Below are 18611 nucleotides of genomic sequence, written 5' to 3' on the forward strand. Positions count from 1 at the left end.
TGGTTGTAACCTTGCAACACAGCTTTTGAACAGCTGTGCTACTAGCCTCAGATAACACATAAGGGACAGAGTCACAAGGAAAGGTCTGGATTGAGAGCCAGTTCACATCCTACCTGGTCCCCATGACGAGCACTGGCTAGATACATTGAAGGCCTGAGGCCCACCATAAAGAAACACAAAACACAGGACATACGGGAGATTTTGTGAGTTAAATTCATCCTAAATTATTTCCTCTAGGTCACACAACAGACCCTGTAGCAGATCCAACCAAAGTGCTAGTCTCCCAAGTCCCGTGCCAAGTTCAGTGGGCCTTATTTGAAAAGATAGATTCACAAGAGTTTCACATGCCCAACCCAGCTCATCTACACCCCTTAAGTTTCAATTTAGGGCTGCTTGCATGGCTAGATGTTTGCACTGACATGGATTCATCCCTATGCTCTTGCCTACACGTGCTTCTCAGTTTTCTCCCTCCCTCTGCTGAGATCTCTTACCTCTGCCTGGAAGCCTTCTACCAGAATGGCAACAAGAAGGTTGAAGAGCACGTAGTTGCCGAAGGTCATCAGGGCCACAAAGTAGAGTGCTGCCCATGAGGATGTAGATGCCATCCCATTGTACAGGACCACGTTCCAGTCCTCTTGAGTGAGGATCTGCAGAGAGGCGAAGGGGAAGACTCTCTAATTACTCCACTCCTCTCATGCACAGGAGCTGCATTCAAATAACTGACTCATCTCTTTCTTCCTCTCCTTTTGACCTTTTCTGAACATAATCATTAGCAGGTCTCATGAGATGAGACAGCAAAACATTCCTTTATTTAGATCTTTGCATGTGAGATCCTGGCCAAACCTCCCCTCTCTGCAGGAAGATCTAGCACTCCGCTGCCCATAGAGATGACTAGTTCAGATCCTAGATAGGGTAACATGGAGGATGCGCTGGTATGAGTCCCATTATTTGGTGGCAGTATTGCCTCCTTTGATAACCATCAGAAGATAACAGACCTGAGGCCAGAGCTGTTGTCTCCTTTTGGGCTGCTCTTTATAAAGCATCTGGAGCTGAAGGAAAGGGTAGGGGACATGATATTTGACGAGATAAATGAGATTAGGTGGCTCAAGAAACTCAGGGAAGCAAAGTGATTTCCATTAGGTAAAAGCACTGACAAACTGGGCAAAAAAATACACATCTTCGTAGAGCTTTGCTCCAAGGGACCTTCCCCAGAGATTTCCACTCTCCTAGCTTTCCTGGGGCTCAAAAATCCTGGGGCCTAAGAAAAATGGATGACAGATTCATGCTGCACATTAATTCATGCTTACAATGAAAACAGCCTCTAACCCTCCTAAAAACAAGGTAGCTTTGGGGATAGGAATGCAGTCAGCTGCAGTGAGTCATGCCACTCATGAACCTTCATGGGATGTAGGACTAAGCCCTTGTGCTCTGTGCCAACTCTATTTCCCAAGGGACTGTTAGAATAGACGCAGAAATCTGTATTTATGTTGGTAAAAGAAAAATGTGAACCAGTGAGACTAATGCTGATTTGTCCTTGCTCCTTTTTAAGAAGGAAAACTTTGCAAGAAGTTATATTCTTCACAGTGCAGACCCTGGACTGGTTTCTACCTTGAACGATACTGTGGTGAACACCTACTCTGCATTTAGAAACTTAGCTTAACATTGTTTACATTGTGCTCCACTTGCTGCACTTGGGCTCTGAAGACTGAGCTTTTAAACAGAAAAGACTAATCTTTATATTTAGAATGTCCTGGAAATAGCAGCTTACTGCTCCATTGTGGAATATGCCAGTAATTTCAAGCACATAACAGATCTTGTCTGCAGAGGAAACAACTTTTTATATAAAGAATTCCCAGCATATAAAGCCAGCAACTCCAGCTCTGATTTGTGACAGGATTTATCACTCCCAGTTAAACGAAATTGTTTGCAACGTACATTTTTGGGGCAGTGAAGGCAAGTAAGGAGACAGAGATCTACAGAATAAGAGCAGAATGGACAGTAGACTGTGGGTCTTGATCTTACTGACTATATGAAAGGAAAATAAAGGTGGATTTCCAGGCCTTCTTCCACTTTACTTTTACTGACAACAGATAGCACAGTGATGATTCTGAGTAGATTGCTTCTCTATCAGGGCTTATAGAGACCAGCTAACTCAGAAATAGAATCACTTTGCCCTAATAACTCTACAGTGCCGTTTCAGTCCAAATTTGACACCTACTAGAATAGTATTTTTTTTTAAGTGAAATAACTTGTCCAGGTGGTCTACATTAAAACGTCCCAGAGGATCCAGAACTTACCTGAAATACAGTCACAATGGCCCAAAGTAAGGAATCAAAATTCTTTCTATCTGGAACTGTGTCTCCTGTATCAGTTTTCAGGCTGAACTTGCATCCAAAAAGATGCATGCCAAGAATGCTAGAATGGGAAAAAAGGGATATGGAAGAAACACATTATTGTGTGAAATATAGTTGCAGGGAAGATTGCAGTGATTTTTTGGACACTTTTCCCCCCTCAGTGTTTTGTGTGCCAGTGGTATCTCCGAAGAAGAAGGTCTCTGCTCCACCACTGACATGATCACTGATCAAACCCTGTCATTTAGTTCTTCTGTGTCACATTTCATTACAATTGACTACACTGAAGTGAAATCAGGGATCTCCTTTGTCTAGAAAATGACAAACCATATTGCCAGCTCCCTAATCCAACTGGTTTCCAAGAGCAGGATCCTGAGGAGCATTATAAGGTCAGACAGACAGAAGTCTTGGAGTTTGTACAGCCTCCATCTCAAATACAACACTGGTAGAGTCCAGTTACTGACAGCTTCCTGAGACACAGTTAAACGAGCCTCCCAGGAACTCCAAAGCAATTGTTGCCTGTTTGTGTACTTCATTCATCTACAGAATTACAGTACTGCATGAAAAACTGAGACCGAAAAGAGGTAAATAGTCTGTTGAGTGTCTGCTTATCAGTCTATTGTGAGCACTTCTATCATGTAGGCAACCTAGCAAATGCAGTGTATCGTTATTCTAATCTACATATTACTTAAGCAAGCTGAACAATTAATCGAAGAAGAGGTGCAGCCTCTGGTACCTGAAGATAAAGATGAAGAGCATGAGCAACATGCAGAAGGTGGCTACGTTGTCCATTGTCTTCATCAGGACCACCAGCTGGCGACGGAGGGCAGGCATGAAACGCACCAGTTTCAGCACCCGGAGCAGCCGAAAAGTTCGTAGCACAGAGAGGCCTCCGTCCGACTGGCCGATGATCTCCCAGACGCTGCAGGAACACCAGAAGAACAACTATAAACAGCAGTACTGTACTGTGAAAGCCTTGAGCATGCTGGTTTCTTACAGGATATCACACCATTCAAGCCCTAAAGGGGTAGTTTATTTGCCTGCTACTTTCTTGCTTCTGAAAAACACCTTCACTTCCCAATTGTGCAGACACACATGCTCATGCACAACCTATATCCTTTATAGCTGGTTTCTTGATTCTTTAATTCCCTTGCTTCCTGTGTCTCTTCACAACACAGCATGTCTCCTGCTAATCTGCATCACTACAATCAGTCACAAGCTTAGCCACAAAATGTGGATCACAATTTTTTACCCAGCTAATATCCAGAGGGATTTACATTTGTTGGGGAGGGTTGGTTTGATCTGCCCACAGACTGGCCTTTGTTGTGGGCCTCTATTGCTCCTCACTTCTCTGAATCAAACGGACAGGCCATCTGAAGCCAAGAGCACTATCCTGGTTTACACCTTCTGTGTGCTCCTTGACTCCTCTGCCCTAAATTACTGACCGAGGGCTGAATAGCACTGCTAGAAAGAATCCCAGCACAGATTAGGCTGGGATAGCATTCCCTTGGGAGAGGACAGCAGAACAGTGCCCTCTCTTACCCTCCTGCTTGCCCTATTCTGGCCTGAGTTATGTGTTAATTTGGGAGAGGAAGGGCATGTTGCTGGGATATGGACACTCACAGTACTCCTTTCCCAGGACCAGCCATTCTGCACTTCAGTGGAAAATTGACCACAGTGCCAGATGTGTGGCGTAAATAGACTTCGTTCTCCATCTGCGAGGTCCATTTACTTTGGACAGCCCTTCTAATGACAGGAATCTAAAAGGCCAGCATAATTATAGCACATCACAGCCAGTGAGCCCTGGATTAACACATGCCGTGTCATTCCTGTTCCCCATCCCACTCCCCAACTGGTCTGAGCCCTCAGCAGAAAAGTCACAGTGGAGAAAGAATTGGCAGTGACCTGATGACAACTATGATCCCGTCAAAGATGTTGTACGGGTTCTTGATGTAGCCAAAGATCCCAAAGGCAAGGAGTTTCAGGAGCATCTCCAGGGCAAACATGCTTGTGAAGACGATGTTACTGATCTCCAAAGCGTTGGTCAACTCATCTGGCTATGGGACAAAAAAGCAACATGGTCAAACAGATGCATAGAGGAAATGCCTAAAGGCTGGTATGCTCCTCCTGCTCTGGGATTTGTGCTAATGATGCACAAATAGTACATCTTCCCATGTTCCTTCTGGAGAGCCACGGAGGTAGGTAAGTGTCTGAGGGGAATAGCAGACAAGCCTCATGGACAGTCCCTGTGAGTCTTACTGGAAACACAGTCCCAGCCCATTTCTGGAGCAGCTGCAGAATGACTGTGCCCAATACACGGGCCCAAAATACTAAAGCTATGCACAGGAGAGGGCTTGTTCACTGTTGCAAGGTATAGTTACCCAGGTGAATGGCTAGTATGACTTCTAAGGCTTTTATTTGGACTTGCATTGGTCAGCCTGCTTTTACTGCACTAACCCCAGCAGAGCTTTAGGGATACTGCTATATCCAAAGCAGGACCACTGTCAATACAGCATAGCTCTAATCATATACAAACAAAGCACTTCTCTTGCAGACATCTCTTAAGAGAATTAGGAAAACAAATACCAGTGAAAGTCAGTAGGATCAATAGTTTTATTTCCCTTTGGAAATTGTCCCCAAAAAAACTCAAGATGATTTTTCCTTCTGAAGTCTTGATTAGTAACGTACAGCAGATTTTGTTAAAATGACAGCAGTATGTCCCTGAGTGTCAGGATTCCCTCCAGGATCAGTGTGGGTTTCTCTGAGTGTACAAGACTGCATGCAGCTTGAATCTAAGAACTGATTTTTCTATTCCCCTCCTCTATCACCAGCACCAAATTACCTTGGGCTACAATCTTGCTTTTCAGCCAGAGCCTTAGATGTTCCTTTCTTGGGAAGCGCAGCAATGTCTGCCCAGCACCCAGGCTCCAAAACGTGGCACAGCAGGGACAGATGCAAAAGGTGGGATGGGGTTTGCTCACTTACTGGAGTTACTCCCTCAAACAGCACCAGGCTGTGCAATGCGCATTTCTAATGCTCAAGGCCTGTTTCTTTGCAAAAGAAAATGAGCCTTTTTCATTTCCTCAGTGTAATAATATTGCCTAGAAAAAGGTGTTATTTTCATATCTGACTCATCTCCTGACTGATAATAGCTTCCTTTATTCCCCGTCCGTCATTAGACACTATGTTAAAAGTTGGCAGTTTCTTGGGGGTGTTGTTGCATTATTTGAGGCTCCGAAGGGAGAAGACCATTGTAATACTGTGGCACAGCCACATTTAACTCCACACTCTGCAAACCGAATCCTTGGCAATTGAAGGAGAAGGTGAAAGAGTTAACTCAAATGCAGGAAGAGCCCACACTACTATAGGCAGCGACAGCCTGTGGGCTGCTAATGAACCATCATTCATAGGCTAAATTACTTGATGCAATAGACTGTCTTTTGCTCAGCCATTTATCCAGGAGAAAGAGCTCTAAGAGCCTCAATCCTCATGATTATAATCCATATACACTAATTACTAAGGGACACCAGGGGAAGGACTGTGCAATTTTCAGTTCTTTAGCCTCTAGCAAGGGGTGGCCTAGACGGCTGCACAGTGCAGCTGAACAGCACGATCACCGAGCTGCCCTCCTCACACCTCTCGTGCTGCAGGAACAGCGATTCCCTGCCTAACACCAATCAGTGCTCGTCTGTGCTACTCCCTTCCCTGACGATGCCAAAACAACCTGCGCAGAGGTCTTCCCCTTGCAATGAAATCACAGCTGAAGGAAAAGGCTGCTCTAGGATGGCATCTAACCAGCTCCCCAACAGAGACTGAGCCTGAAATAGCCCTGTAGGCTCCCAGGCGCCTGTCCCGCTGTAAGCCACAGCGGTGACGGGATACCACGCTCACAGTTTCCTCCAGCTATTTGTCATGAGCAGCGTGTGGCTGGCATGTTTGGTCTCCCCTCAGCTGGGGTTGTACAAGGGCATTCTTAACAAGAAGCAAAATAACTTGCTAAATTCTTGTGTCCCTCCGGACAGCAGACTGAGGGCTCCTTGGGACAGGGTGTTCATGGCAGGCCGAGGATGGCTCGTTAGCGTGTTGAGGCTGGGAAATCAATGACACAATCATCAGCAAGGAAGCTCTTGGGAAGCTCTGAAAGGACAGAGTTGTTCTGTAGGCCTTTCTGCTGGGAAACACAGAGAACCTGCCCATTGCGAGCTACAGTACCTTGTCCTCTGCAATACAGCAGCAGTCTCATCTGCTAAAGTAAAACTTAATTCAGAGTTCTCAAACTTCACCTTGCTGCTGCCAGGTGTGCTGCCAAGAGTCACAATTTTATCATGAAAATTGAGATAGCTGGTGATCATTTCAAAATCCCTAATCCTGCAGTTATGCGAATATGACAAGACAATCTCAGGAGTCGTTACCAAAAAAGTCAGTGTCCAGCCTGAAAAGCCTAAGCTGAACAAACTTAAAAACACCCACAAGCAAATAAAAAGATTTTGTAAGTTGTTATTCTCTAAAATCCTATGTTTTCTAAGCAAACCCGAAGATTTTTCTGTGGCCTGTTGAACACGTGGCATTGCAACCAGTTAATCTGCTGATATTGCTTGAATTGATTTGCCAGTTTCCTTCAACAATTGGGTGTCCTTATTGCTTACTCTCCAGCGCCGCAAACTTTTGCTTCATATACCAGTTGAGAGAGTGCAGGAGAAAAGCTGCAGCCATCTCTCAGGGGAGGGGAGAGAGGGCACGAGGAAGAGGGAAAGGGGAGGACAAGGAGGTGGCCCAGATGAGATCATCAATAGCTGTGATGAGGAGCTGATCCAGCAGATCAAGATGATGGGGGGTCGCCTGGGCAAGGTTGATGGACAGCAGGCTGACACTACAAAGCCAATCGTGCTTCAGAGATCTTCATTATTCTTTAGTGATCATATTTGGTGTGAGGCACAACCAACTCGATGACAAGGACTGCTGTAACGTGAGACGTTTGGAGTGCAATCCTGCAGTGACATGGAGGCAGGACCCACTGGGCAAAGACAAGGATGGATAGCCCTGCATGCTGGCTAAGATGCTGATGTGAGCTTTTGTATTATTAGAGTGGAAGCCGAACAGCAGATGAGCCAAGCATCCAGTGATACAGCCTTCAAACGTAATTACCTTCTTTCAACACCAACTGGAGCCTAGAAAACAGCCTGCCATAGATATTTTTATGGCTTATGAAATGGTTTGTTGCTTAGAGCACAATTCATTTCCCACTTCTCTCACTCCCTGATGAGCAACGATCTAAGAGGAGGGTCAAGGAAGAGACACTTGAACGCCAGGACGGATTTGGCCATTCCCCTGGAGTCAGCCACTAGGAGACACTGTTGTTTTGTTCAAATTTAAGCCAGCCCCAAAGCAGGATTTTTTCCAGGAGCCTTTTTCTCTGGGAAAAACAAAATGTTGATTTGCTGAAAACAAAACTTTTCATGGCAAGGATTATTTTTGTCAGACTTCCTGGCTGGAAGAAAATGAAGTTGCAACAAAGCTTAAAAATCGCTGCAATGTCTTCTTTTGACCTTCTCAGAAAAGGAAATTTCAGGCTTTTTGCTTGGGACATGGTTGTCACGAAATGCAACTTCCTTTCTAGCAAGGAATGGTTAACAAACAAAGGTTGACATCAAAATGATGCACTTCCAAGAGAGTAGTTCTAAAGTGGTATTTTTCGCTTTTTGCCAAATATTTTGTAAACCTTAACAACTTTGGCAGGGGAAACTACTTGCCCACCATAGGCTCTGAACTGCATCAGTGAAAACTTCCTTTTTCAGGGAGAGACCGTGACCCCTTATCAGCTTTGGATATTTCCACATCTTTTGCTGCTGTGACGATTCACCTTTACATTGGTTCAGGTTTTCAGAGATAGGACAGGCCAAATGGCAACGAGGTGGCATTGCATGAGGCTACAGAACGCTCAGGAATCCCCACAATGGATGCAATGCGGGAGATGGTGGGCAATGCCATCGTGCTGGTAAGAGCATCCACAGTGCCAGATGTGGAGGCTGGAATGGGAACTGCCATGCTGGAAACAGCAAAAACGAGCACAGAGAGTGGTTTAACCCACAAGTCCCACTGTCAGGTCCCAGGCAATGTTCAAAAAAGGTTCAGATCTGAGTACAAATTTTATAGATTTCAGATTCAGATGAATCCTCATACTTTGGCTGCAGGAATAAGTTTCCCACCATTCAAGAGAAGGGCAGAAACTGTATGGGATCAGTTTGTAAGGTTTCAGCATCCTTGAATATGAGTTTAAAGTAACAGTTAGCCTTGACTCCAGGCAAAACATGTCCCAGGAAAGCACAACCACCTCTGCTCACTTTGAAGGCCATATTTATGCTGCAGAATATTTCAGTGAATCAAAACCACGTTTTTATTAGGGACAAACCTCAAACGTTTCAGCAGTTCATTCTGAGTTCAGATAAACAGACAAAAATTCCTTTTCTAAATAGTTTGGGTCTGAAAACCTTGGAAGACTAGTTTCTTTCTGAGAATCTGATACCTCTGGTTTTAGCAAGATGTAGCACAACCCCAGAGCCTTCCTGGAATTCAATGAAAGAGAAACCCATAATGGTCAAATTACTGATGGCTCCTACAAGCAGAGGATGAAGAACAGGAAGAGGACTTTGCAGCCTTAGATTCTCTTTGTGCAACTGAATTACTGCAGTTCTTCAAGGAAGTCACTATCTCTTTGTGCCTCTCTTTTCCCTCTTGCCCGTTGTCTACCTTGTCTCTTTTCTCTTGTCTGCATCCACAACCACCTATTTTACATAGCTTATGTTCAATCACCAGCAGGATGGCAGCATTGCCTTGGCTGGGGTACCTTTTTGCTCTGATACTGAGTAGAAATAGTCATACCTGCATCACACTGGAGAAAAGGGCTGTTAGACACCTGGTGCCTTTGGCTGAATGAACAGGGAAGGAAGTTTCCAGAGTAAAAGATGTGCTTTGCTTCAGAAATCCCCCCCAAGCCCAAAGCAGCCGTTCAACTCCTCCTGAACACGGAGAGCTGAGGCTGGCAGAGACGCAGAGGACTGGTAAACAAATCCAGAACATTTAGTTTCATAAACATCCCTGCACTTATGTTGTTTTTTCTCTAGTCCTGGGCCTAAAGCTGTCAATGGGATTTTGAGTACTTGTTTATGTTGGCTTTTATGCTTTATTTTTAAGTTTGGTCTGCAGAGATTCTGACCAGAAAGAGGAGATGTAATAAACTGTCAATTTGCGCTTTGTTTCCGGACACTCCATATTTTCTCTCTTCACCCCATTTTTCAGAGGCTGTCATTTTCCAATTACCAGTTATTTCATTGCAACAGATTTCACCTGTCTTCCGTCTCTGGCATCATCCCCATTTCACTGAATTAAAAACCAAAGGGAATGCATGAAAGAGGGAGGGAGCAGGGGAGAAGGCATTCAGTCTAATTAAAATGAGGAGAGGGAAAATCCAAAACACAACTTTTTAGACTAATAAACCCAAGCCATAGCAATTAGTGCAATACTGGATAACCCACCCAGCACTAAGCAACTTTACTTTTTAGTATCTTCATAGGTTGCAAAGGCATTTGCAAGCTGTGCCCAAGGACTAAAGGAGGGACTGCTCCTGATAACTTCCTAGCAGAGATCCAGTAACAGCGATGCACAGAGCAACACCCAGAAGGCACAGGTCTAGCTTCAAGGACTTACTCTCCCTCCGGCACTTGTGCACAGCCTGCTCCTCCTTCCAGAGGCCAGGCAGTGGTGTCTGCTGTGGCTCTGCCTGATCTATGGTAACGGGGTGTGAAGGCTCTGCTCCACCCTATTGAAAGGAAACCTAATTATGGGGATTTTAAGATCCACTTCACACAGTGAGCCATAGGCAGGGTCAGGATGGGAACTCAAGAATTTCTGCTTTTCCACTAAAGGCTTTTACAAGTGGTGTCTGCATGCTGCACAGATACACAGGTGATACCAGGACACCTGCAGCCTCGGTCATGACGTCACCAGCTGCAAAAAAGCGACAGTCCCAAAAAAACCATGCAAAGGGATACCAACTGCAGTACAATTCTCCTCCTCTCATGGTGGAGTGGGGAGATGGTGCCTCTTGGCAGCTCAGCCTTGGGTTTCATCTTTTCATCTCATGACGGACATGTGTGCTCACTCATCCAAGAGGAGAACCAAGACACCACAACCAGCCACCCTCCAGGGCCTAGCCCTGCCACAAGATCTGCAAGGCAGAAGGAAGCCCCATGCACCTCCAGTGCACATCGACTGCAGAGCATGGAGCTATACTTGAGCCACCTTTTGCTCTACGGAGGGAGAGTAAAGCCTGCTTGCTTTACTTACTGAGCCATACAGTCTCCTACATAGCTAATCTGGTTAACTGATGGATTACTGGGCTCCATATTACATTTGTAGGGTTTACATGCCACTGTGAAAGCAATCGCGAGATGAAAGCCAGTTTTCCAGGACAGATTAAAGCGATGGTTTGGGAGGGATTAGACTTTTTTAATAAGAAATATTGTTCAAAAATTGTGGAAAATAGCTTAAATGAGTTTGAAGCACTGGCACCACAGGAGGGGAGCAAATCAATGAAATTGCTAAAGAGAGCTCAAAATTACAAAATATTCCTCTAACTTTTTCTAAAAAACTAGAACATGTATGGAATGTGTGTATACTACTAACTCCTTTGAAAACTTACATCAAACACCAATTTCTTTCTTGCATCCTTTTCCTATGGCAAATTCAACTAAAGAGGAGCCTTAGCCTCCTCAGGTAGGTTCTGCTCACGAGTCAGGAGCTATAATTAACAGTCACATCACAGGCATTTTGCTACAGAGCAAATTTTGGCCAAAGCACATGAAGACATCGGCAGCGCTTGCCCTCCTGGGCACAAGCTCATACCCCTCCGAAGTCAGCCCAGCAACCAGATATGGCATGGGACAGGCCCAAGGTGAAGTTTCTAAATGCTTAATGGAGCGTACAGGAGAATCTGTCACCTCGAGCACCCCTGAGGCTATTAATTATTTATCCTGTCCAAAACTGTAATCAGCCATTCAGCATGAGAGCAGATGCTCTACATGCCAGCATCTTGGGGCTGGTCTCTTGCCTCAGTCACAGCAGGTATTTATCACCCAGGCAGAGGAACTCTGTCCTGCCTCCTTCAGACACCCCCCACTCTACATGTCTGGGACAAGAACAGCCCGAGTATCACTGCAGATTTACACTGGGATGCAGAAATGATGCAGTTAGAGGGGCCTGTGTGTCCCTCCTCAAGCTTTCGCCCAGCCTGTGCGGAGGCTGAGCACTGGTGACCGCCTTACTGAAAATAACGGTGCATGCCTGAAACCCCAGCAAATAAGCAGCTCAAGGCACTACAGGCAGGCAGTGAATTTCACACCTGAATAAGAGCAAGAATGTTTAGGCCCATGTGCTTTGGGAGTGTCTGCAGGCTCTGTCAAAAGGCAGCCCGGGCTGGGCTGGGACGGGAAACACGTTTCACACATTAGTAATGAAACGTAAGCGCTTAGTGTGGCTTAACTGTAATAATAAGCATGAACATCCCCTGGCCCAGAAATGGGTGAAGGAGGGAAGCTGTGACACCTCACAAGCAGGGACTCAATACTGCAGCAATTATATGCTGAAGAGACAAGGTTGCCCTACACTCTGCAAGCTGTATGCTTGTTTTTATTTATAGCTATTTCATTCTAATGCCTCTGAAGCAGTTTGGGAAAAGGTCCTCTATGAGGGAGTTTAAAGAGCCAGAAGCTCGCAGCTGAAGCGGAGAGCTGTCAAGGAATGTAAGTGACATCTCAGAAGGCTGCTAGCAAATGTGAAGGCTCCATTTTGACCTTTATTTTTCCCCCCTTTTTTTTGCTTGTCAAAAACCAAACAGAATAATTCTAATATTTCTAAGGTAAGGAAAAAACCAACCAAACCAAGCAACCAAAACAAACCCAAGCAATTGAAGACCTGACTTCTTTCCTCCTCTGCATTCCCTGCCTTTAAAAAAAAATGAAGAATAATGCAACGGGGCCTTTCAATTTCTGCATTTGAAAATATTTCCTTTGTAAACCATTTTGATGTAGTTTGTTACAACATAGGACTCTTACTGTCTTAAAATCAACTTTAAACCAGTTTAGTCAGTCGACTATGGTTCAAACCACGGAAATTGCCTTGCCTTCGTATGATAAAACTTCTCTTACTAGAAAAAATGGTTTGGATGGTGCTTTCCCATGCACATGAGCGCAGCTGAAAGTTATTTATGCTCTCTGGCCTTGGAAAGGGACCAGGGACTTGAACCAGGAAGCCCCAGCTCCTAGAAGACTGCCCTGGTCACCAAGATGTTTGCTATTCTGAGATGCCTTCTGCCCTATGTTTGACAGGCAGACACCACAACCTCTCAGAACCAAAAACCCTTTTCAGAAAGGGTTTAGCTGTCATCAGTGTTTCTACTAAAAGCTGTGACTTCAATGAGTTTGTGATTTCTCATGAAAAAAATGTTTAGCTGAGAGATTTCCAAATGGGCTCTACTTAAAAGTAGGCTGGAAACAAAAGGAAAGAGAGATCTCCTCATGCCTACTGATGAACGTTCACTCTCTGGCTTTGGAATGAAAAATGGAGAATTTATTCTCTCAGTCACCTCTACTCTCAGATTTTATGCCTTCCTCTAAATGGGATCCTTCATGTGGAGCGATAACAGTTTAATTGAAGATAGCCGATGGTAATTTTTCCTCCTTTCAATTGACCTACTTGATCTCCTAATGCTCTATGGAATTGCTTTTACCTCTCTGCTCTGTGGCATGAAAGTCACTGCTAATAATTACTTACCCAACTGCATATGGCCAGCCAAATGCAAAACGTGCTGCTCCTTTCTGGAGCTGCAAATAGGGCATCAGTGGAGGAATGGAGCAAGCTGCATACAAGTGTGATGTACACCGGCATTAAAAAACCCCTGCCATTAGAGTTAATGTTATCCAGCAATGACCACATACCAAAGTCTCATACCCTCTAGGATTTTTGTGTGAATCCTTCAAGTTCACTTGGTATTGACTCCTGGCTGGGAGTGTTTTCTGCAGAAGAAACCTTGGCTACCACAATTCCGTCTCCTGCAACAAGAGCTACAGATCAGAGAGTTCGTTCTCTGGGATAATCAACTCTGCTCTAGCTTCCTTAGGAAGCTTCCCAGGCAGAAGGTCCCACATGGCACAACGTATTTGCAGTATTACTTTCCTATTTCTCAGTTTCACTCAGCAAAATGCAATTTCATTTCAAGTGGTATAAATGCCAAGCTGGATTAGATCAATTGCTGTCTTCTCCACCCTCAGGAGGAAAGGACCTGGGTAATCTGAAATGCTATCAGGAGTAGCATACAAAACTAAAGCTACTATTCTTGAAAAGTAGGCCAATCAGCCGGATTATATCTTGATGGAGGATCACTTGGTCTGACAGATGGCTGAAAAAATAAGCCTTAAAATGGAAAAAAAAAAAAAAAGAAAAAAAATCAAACCCTATAAAATACCCCCCACAAACAAGGCCAGAAGTGCTCAGGTTTAGTTATGAAACGTGAGTCACAGGAGGAAGGTACCAACTCTCCAGATAACAACCAAGGATGAATGCCTCCAGCAATACACCAAGAGCACTGTAATAGCTCACCTGGGGAGAGATGCTCGAGTGAGGACTCTGCAAACTGGTCATCTCTGTCAGTACTAATACACTGATTAGTTTCATTGAAAAAGAAGAAAAACGGAAATATACCTAAACTGAGGACAGTGAATGACTAATCATTCCTCTAGTGCTGGGTGCAAGCAAGGAAGCACCTCTTCAGACTGAGCTTGGTGCCAAGGGGAGCCAACTGAGCTTGTCCCTTCACTCTCAGCAATGCCGTGACTGGAACATCGTTCAGGAGTATGCAGGGCAGCACGTGTCCCGCAGCGCATCAGGAGATGCCTCTGGCAACTTCCCAAAGTTTCAGAAATTGATCTCTTGTTTGTACCCCTTCCCTCTTCTCTTAAGCAACTGTTAAATATGAGCAGGCTTCTCTCTACGAGCAGACTGCCATCCCAGCCCACATTGGCTTAGCTCCTTTAAGAGCCTCTGGCAAAAATCCAAGGAAATTATACAGACTGAATCATTCCTATCCATATGCTGGTGGAGTCCTTCAAAGAACCAGCAGATCTGTGAGGCGTGACATCTCTTAGCAAGGCCTGTGTTGACTCTCATCCAATATATTTGGCTTATCCCTCACCGCAAAAAAATAACACTCACACAAGGAATTATATTCACACAATTCTTGCCCATTGCAAACCTTTTTTTATCCTTGACCACTAACGGTGCTGAAGTCCACAACAAATGGTGAAAAATCATCAGCCAAATGCCTGAAATCAGCTTTGCTGGCTAATCACAAAGTGTGCGTTTCTAAAAAAATAATGCATCATTCATACTGATTTAATTTTTCTTTCTCTTTTTCTTTCTTCTTTTAGATTTAGGCTGAAAATATCTTGTATTCCATACCATTAACTAGAAACAAGAGCTAGGGTCCATCTTTTCCTTTTAGATGTAAACCCAGTCACAAGATTTCAAGATCTGGAGAATTTAAGAAAAAGCATACAATATTGTGAAATGCTATAGAAGGATAGACATAAAGAACACGGAAATATGCTACAGCCCCTTTCAAACAAAAATGAACACAGAGGCCCTGCCTCAAGGAGTCTGCACAATAAATCAAGGTTAATTGTTTTATTTCTTTGCTAAAATCTTGCAGCTGAACTACAATTGCATATTTCTGACTGTGCGCAGAGGTTACAGGATGCCCATCACAGGGGGCCCTGACAATGTCCATTAAAGTTGGCAGGAGCATGAACATCGAGAGAATAAAGAACCATTTCCAAACTCTTTGATTGTACTGCAAGAGGCACCTTTAGCAATGATTATATGATCTTTATCCACATCCAAGCAACAGGCTTGCTCTCAGATAACAGAGAGATCAAAGGCCTTTGGGTTGTCATTAGCAGGCAAACTCAATAGAAGTTGTTTACTTCACCCAAGCTAATGGCACTGGAAATATTTAATCAAAAAATGGACACACTCTCTCTATTACTGCCAAGATGATTCAGAAGGGGCCACTTAAATCTATTTTGTCAAACCATTACTCATCCCTTGCTAATAGACCTTTATGGAGAGTCCCTTTGAAAAATGCACATTTGTGATTTGCGGGTCGTGTACTGGTATTGGGAGATGAGGCACATCAAGAAAACATGATAGAAGACTGCTGATGGGAAGAACAAGATGGGGAATATGTTTAGTCTATAACTGATGAAGATCTTGACTTAGTCATCTTTTAAGCCCAAGCAGAGGAAGCTGAAGTGGCCTGATGGGGAAATACGTTCAAGGAGAGGGTAATTCTTCAGAAAAATTTGAGCAATGTGCTGTAATTGACCTCTGAGTGCTAAGTGGAAGAAGGAAAGATGGAAGAAGATTAGGAGAGCTTTTCTGAGGTTCAAGGATCTTGAGGTAGAAGAAGAAAACAAAAATGTTGGGTGGACATGAGGAGAATATTTGATGGTGTATCTTACAGAACAGCAGGGTGTTGCCTACTTGAGCCTTCATTCTTGGGTCACCAAGGGAAGGCTCAGTGTCTACAATGAGATGTCAAATGTCAGGACTCCCAAGCTCTTTTCCTAACTCCTAGACTAATGTCTAGTGTCTCATGTGGTCCTAAACATGTATCAGACATCTGGGCACAGGCATTTCTTTATGGGCTTGCCTTTGGGATGTACAGAGACATTCATTAACCAAGGATACTCACCTTCTGGCGTTACCTTAAAAGATATGAAACCACTTACGACCCTGATATAGGAAGAGTTGATCCTGCCTTAGAGCAAGATGATGGACTAGGTGAGTTGAGCTCTATCTACTGTGATTTTTGTGACACTGGACTGAAAAGATCCCTTGGGTTCTTAGGATCCAAGCCACTGCTAGGGTGGGTAGCTACATCTTATCACTGCCCCATTTTAGCATTTGAGTGTGCACAATACAGGCATTCAATCTCAGAAATTTAAAAATAACAACTACGATCACCATTATCCTTCTTGCTCCCTGAGACAACAGCAATTTGTTTTGCTAAGGCAAGAAAGGACAAAAGACGTCGGAAAGGAACTACGAGACAGAGCTGCCCTTCAGCACAGTCGCATCATTTGGACATTGCATGAAGTGAAAGCTTAGAATTACTGAATGTGAGCACAAACCAGCAGGAGAGCTCAGCAGCTCTTGTTCCTCCTCACATCAGCTGTTTGTATCTTACAGACAACTATTGGCTTTTCATCTGGCAGAATTCCTTGATCTCAGTAGAACTACCACTGAGTTTGGAGATGGCCCAGTGCTTCCACATTTTCACCTTCTTGACAAAAAAGCCTAATGAAATGAAATTAAATTAAACCACCACCAATATTCAGAGATGACCAAGGAACAAAATTCACAGAAAATAACTGTGCTGGCTTTGCAATGTGTTTCTCTTGCAATATGTATTTCTAATACTGGGGGAAGAACACAAAAATCTGGAAAACAGGACTTAAAAATGAGGAGGTGACTTTCCATTGCATTTTTTTCATTCCTTTTGCATGAAATATGCCTCATTCCCAAGTATGCCCTGGATTTGCAGTATGATTCTATTGTTATGGGAACAAAATGATTCAGAAAAAAAAAGTTTAGTCATTCTGATTTTATATAATGAAATAAAATCACTGCTAAAATAATGAAATTCAATTATATTAGCCCTAATAACAGTAGTACTAATCAAAATTATTGTAATTCACTACTACTACGAGGCTGCAGTGCCAAGCTGCAGAAGATGTAAGACTGGTGAACACTTGAGAGTAGAGACTCTCTCCCCAAGCTGGTGGAGTGGATGTATTTGGCTTTGGAGGTTGTTAGCTCAGCCTTGGTGCGTTGGGCAAAGGGAACTGTTATGCTAACACTAATTACACTGTTAATGGCAACAATAATAACACCTCTCAAATCATCAGCACCGATGCCGTGAATGCCAAAGCGATGCAATTATGCGCTGCTGTCATTTCAAAGGGAGCTGCGAGGCAGAGAAAAGCGAAGGTAAAAGAGGCAGCACACTCCTCCTTATTTATCATCTTGCAGCAATTTCTCTACAGAAGATACCTGGCTCGGGTGAAGGGCCAGGTAGCCCTTTCCCTTCCTCCTCCCACACGACACCAGGCTGCGCCTGGCCCTCGTGCTCTGCACAGGCCGTGCTATCCTCTGTGCTGCCTTGCCACGATGCCCCCATCCTGATCCCACGCCGTGTGCAGGAACCACATCAGGAGAAACCCTCCAGGCAGAGGAGATGAGCTCTGGCTCACTGCACTGCCTGTTCCCCCATGACAGCACTGGGGCAGCACCCAAACACTCCGCAGCCCTACTGAATTGCATGGCTCTGCCAATCTGCTGCCCACATCATACATTCACTGGGGGAATATCTGTCAGACAGTGACAGCTCAGACAAACAAAAAAACCCAAAGGATTTCATTTGCAACCTTCCTCCATGCCACATTCAAGTTTTCTTCCTGGCAGCTCTTCACATCTCTGCCATGGCTCTGACTAGCAGAAATGATGCTTCTCCTGCAGCAAAAGCCACGAGGAACAGGCGCACAGGAGGGGCTGCTCCAACCCTCTGCTCTAACCAGACCTCACAGCTACGCCAGCTGCACCAGGGCTTTGATCCAGCTCTCTGCCCTGGGAGCAGGGCCAGCCACCCCCTGCTGAAGAGGCAAGCCCAGGAATAAGCCAAACTGATCCATATCCTCCAAACAGCTACGTCAGTTCTCATGAAACAGGCAACACAAGCGGGAGTGAAAGAGAATTTAGATGCAACCTCCAGCGTAGTGGCTTTAATAAACTAGTAAAGCTAAAACAACCATGTGCAAAGAGTGAGCCCTTGAGAAAGCAACTGAGCTCGCAAATGTTTCTGCCCTGATGGAAATCCTCCTCATGGGTTTCCAAAACGGACAGATGACGGTCAAAGCTAGCAAATTATTTCATTTCTTAGTCCCCAAATGTGTCGAGGGGTGGGATACACAGTGGATGTCAAGCAATTATTTGCTAAACATCAGGACTTGCTCAAATGCTCTTGCTTGAGAAGGTGGTGAGTGTTTCCATGGCAATGAGCTATTGCCTTGGTGACCGTGGACCTAGACTGGTGCTGCTAAACCATGGTGACCTTTGGACATCTGAGCACAGCAAGGAGTCTCCTCCTCT

General features: G+C 44.5%; 1 protein-coding gene across 2 annotated transcripts in view; it reads right to left on the reverse strand.

Moving 5' to 3' along the window:
- The window catches only part of CACNA1H (calcium voltage-gated channel subunit alpha1 H), a 127705-nt gene that overhangs the window by 53237 nt on the left and 55857 nt on the right, over positions 1–18611 (reverse strand). For both annotated transcript variants that reach the window (XM_087731453.1, XM_087731452.1), the window contains exons 9-12: positions 4257–4408; positions 3088–3273; positions 2298–2415; positions 492–647 (exon numbers count right to left, since the gene is read on the reverse strand). In XM_087731453.1, the coding sequence (XP_087587579.1) occupies positions 492–647; positions 2298–2415; positions 3088–3273; positions 4257–4408 (612 nt within the window). The remainder of the gene's footprint in view (positions 1–491; positions 648–2297; positions 2416–3087; positions 3274–4256; positions 4409–18611) is intronic.

This window comes from Nipponia nippon, unplaced genomic scaffold (genome assembly GCF_047370975.1).
Source record: "Nipponia nippon isolate SJK-2023a ecotype South Korea unplaced genomic scaffold, ASM4737097v1 scaffold_5, whole genome shotgun sequence".
Lineage (NCBI taxonomy): Eukaryota > Metazoa > Chordata > Aves > Pelecaniformes > Threskiornithidae > Nipponia > Nipponia nippon.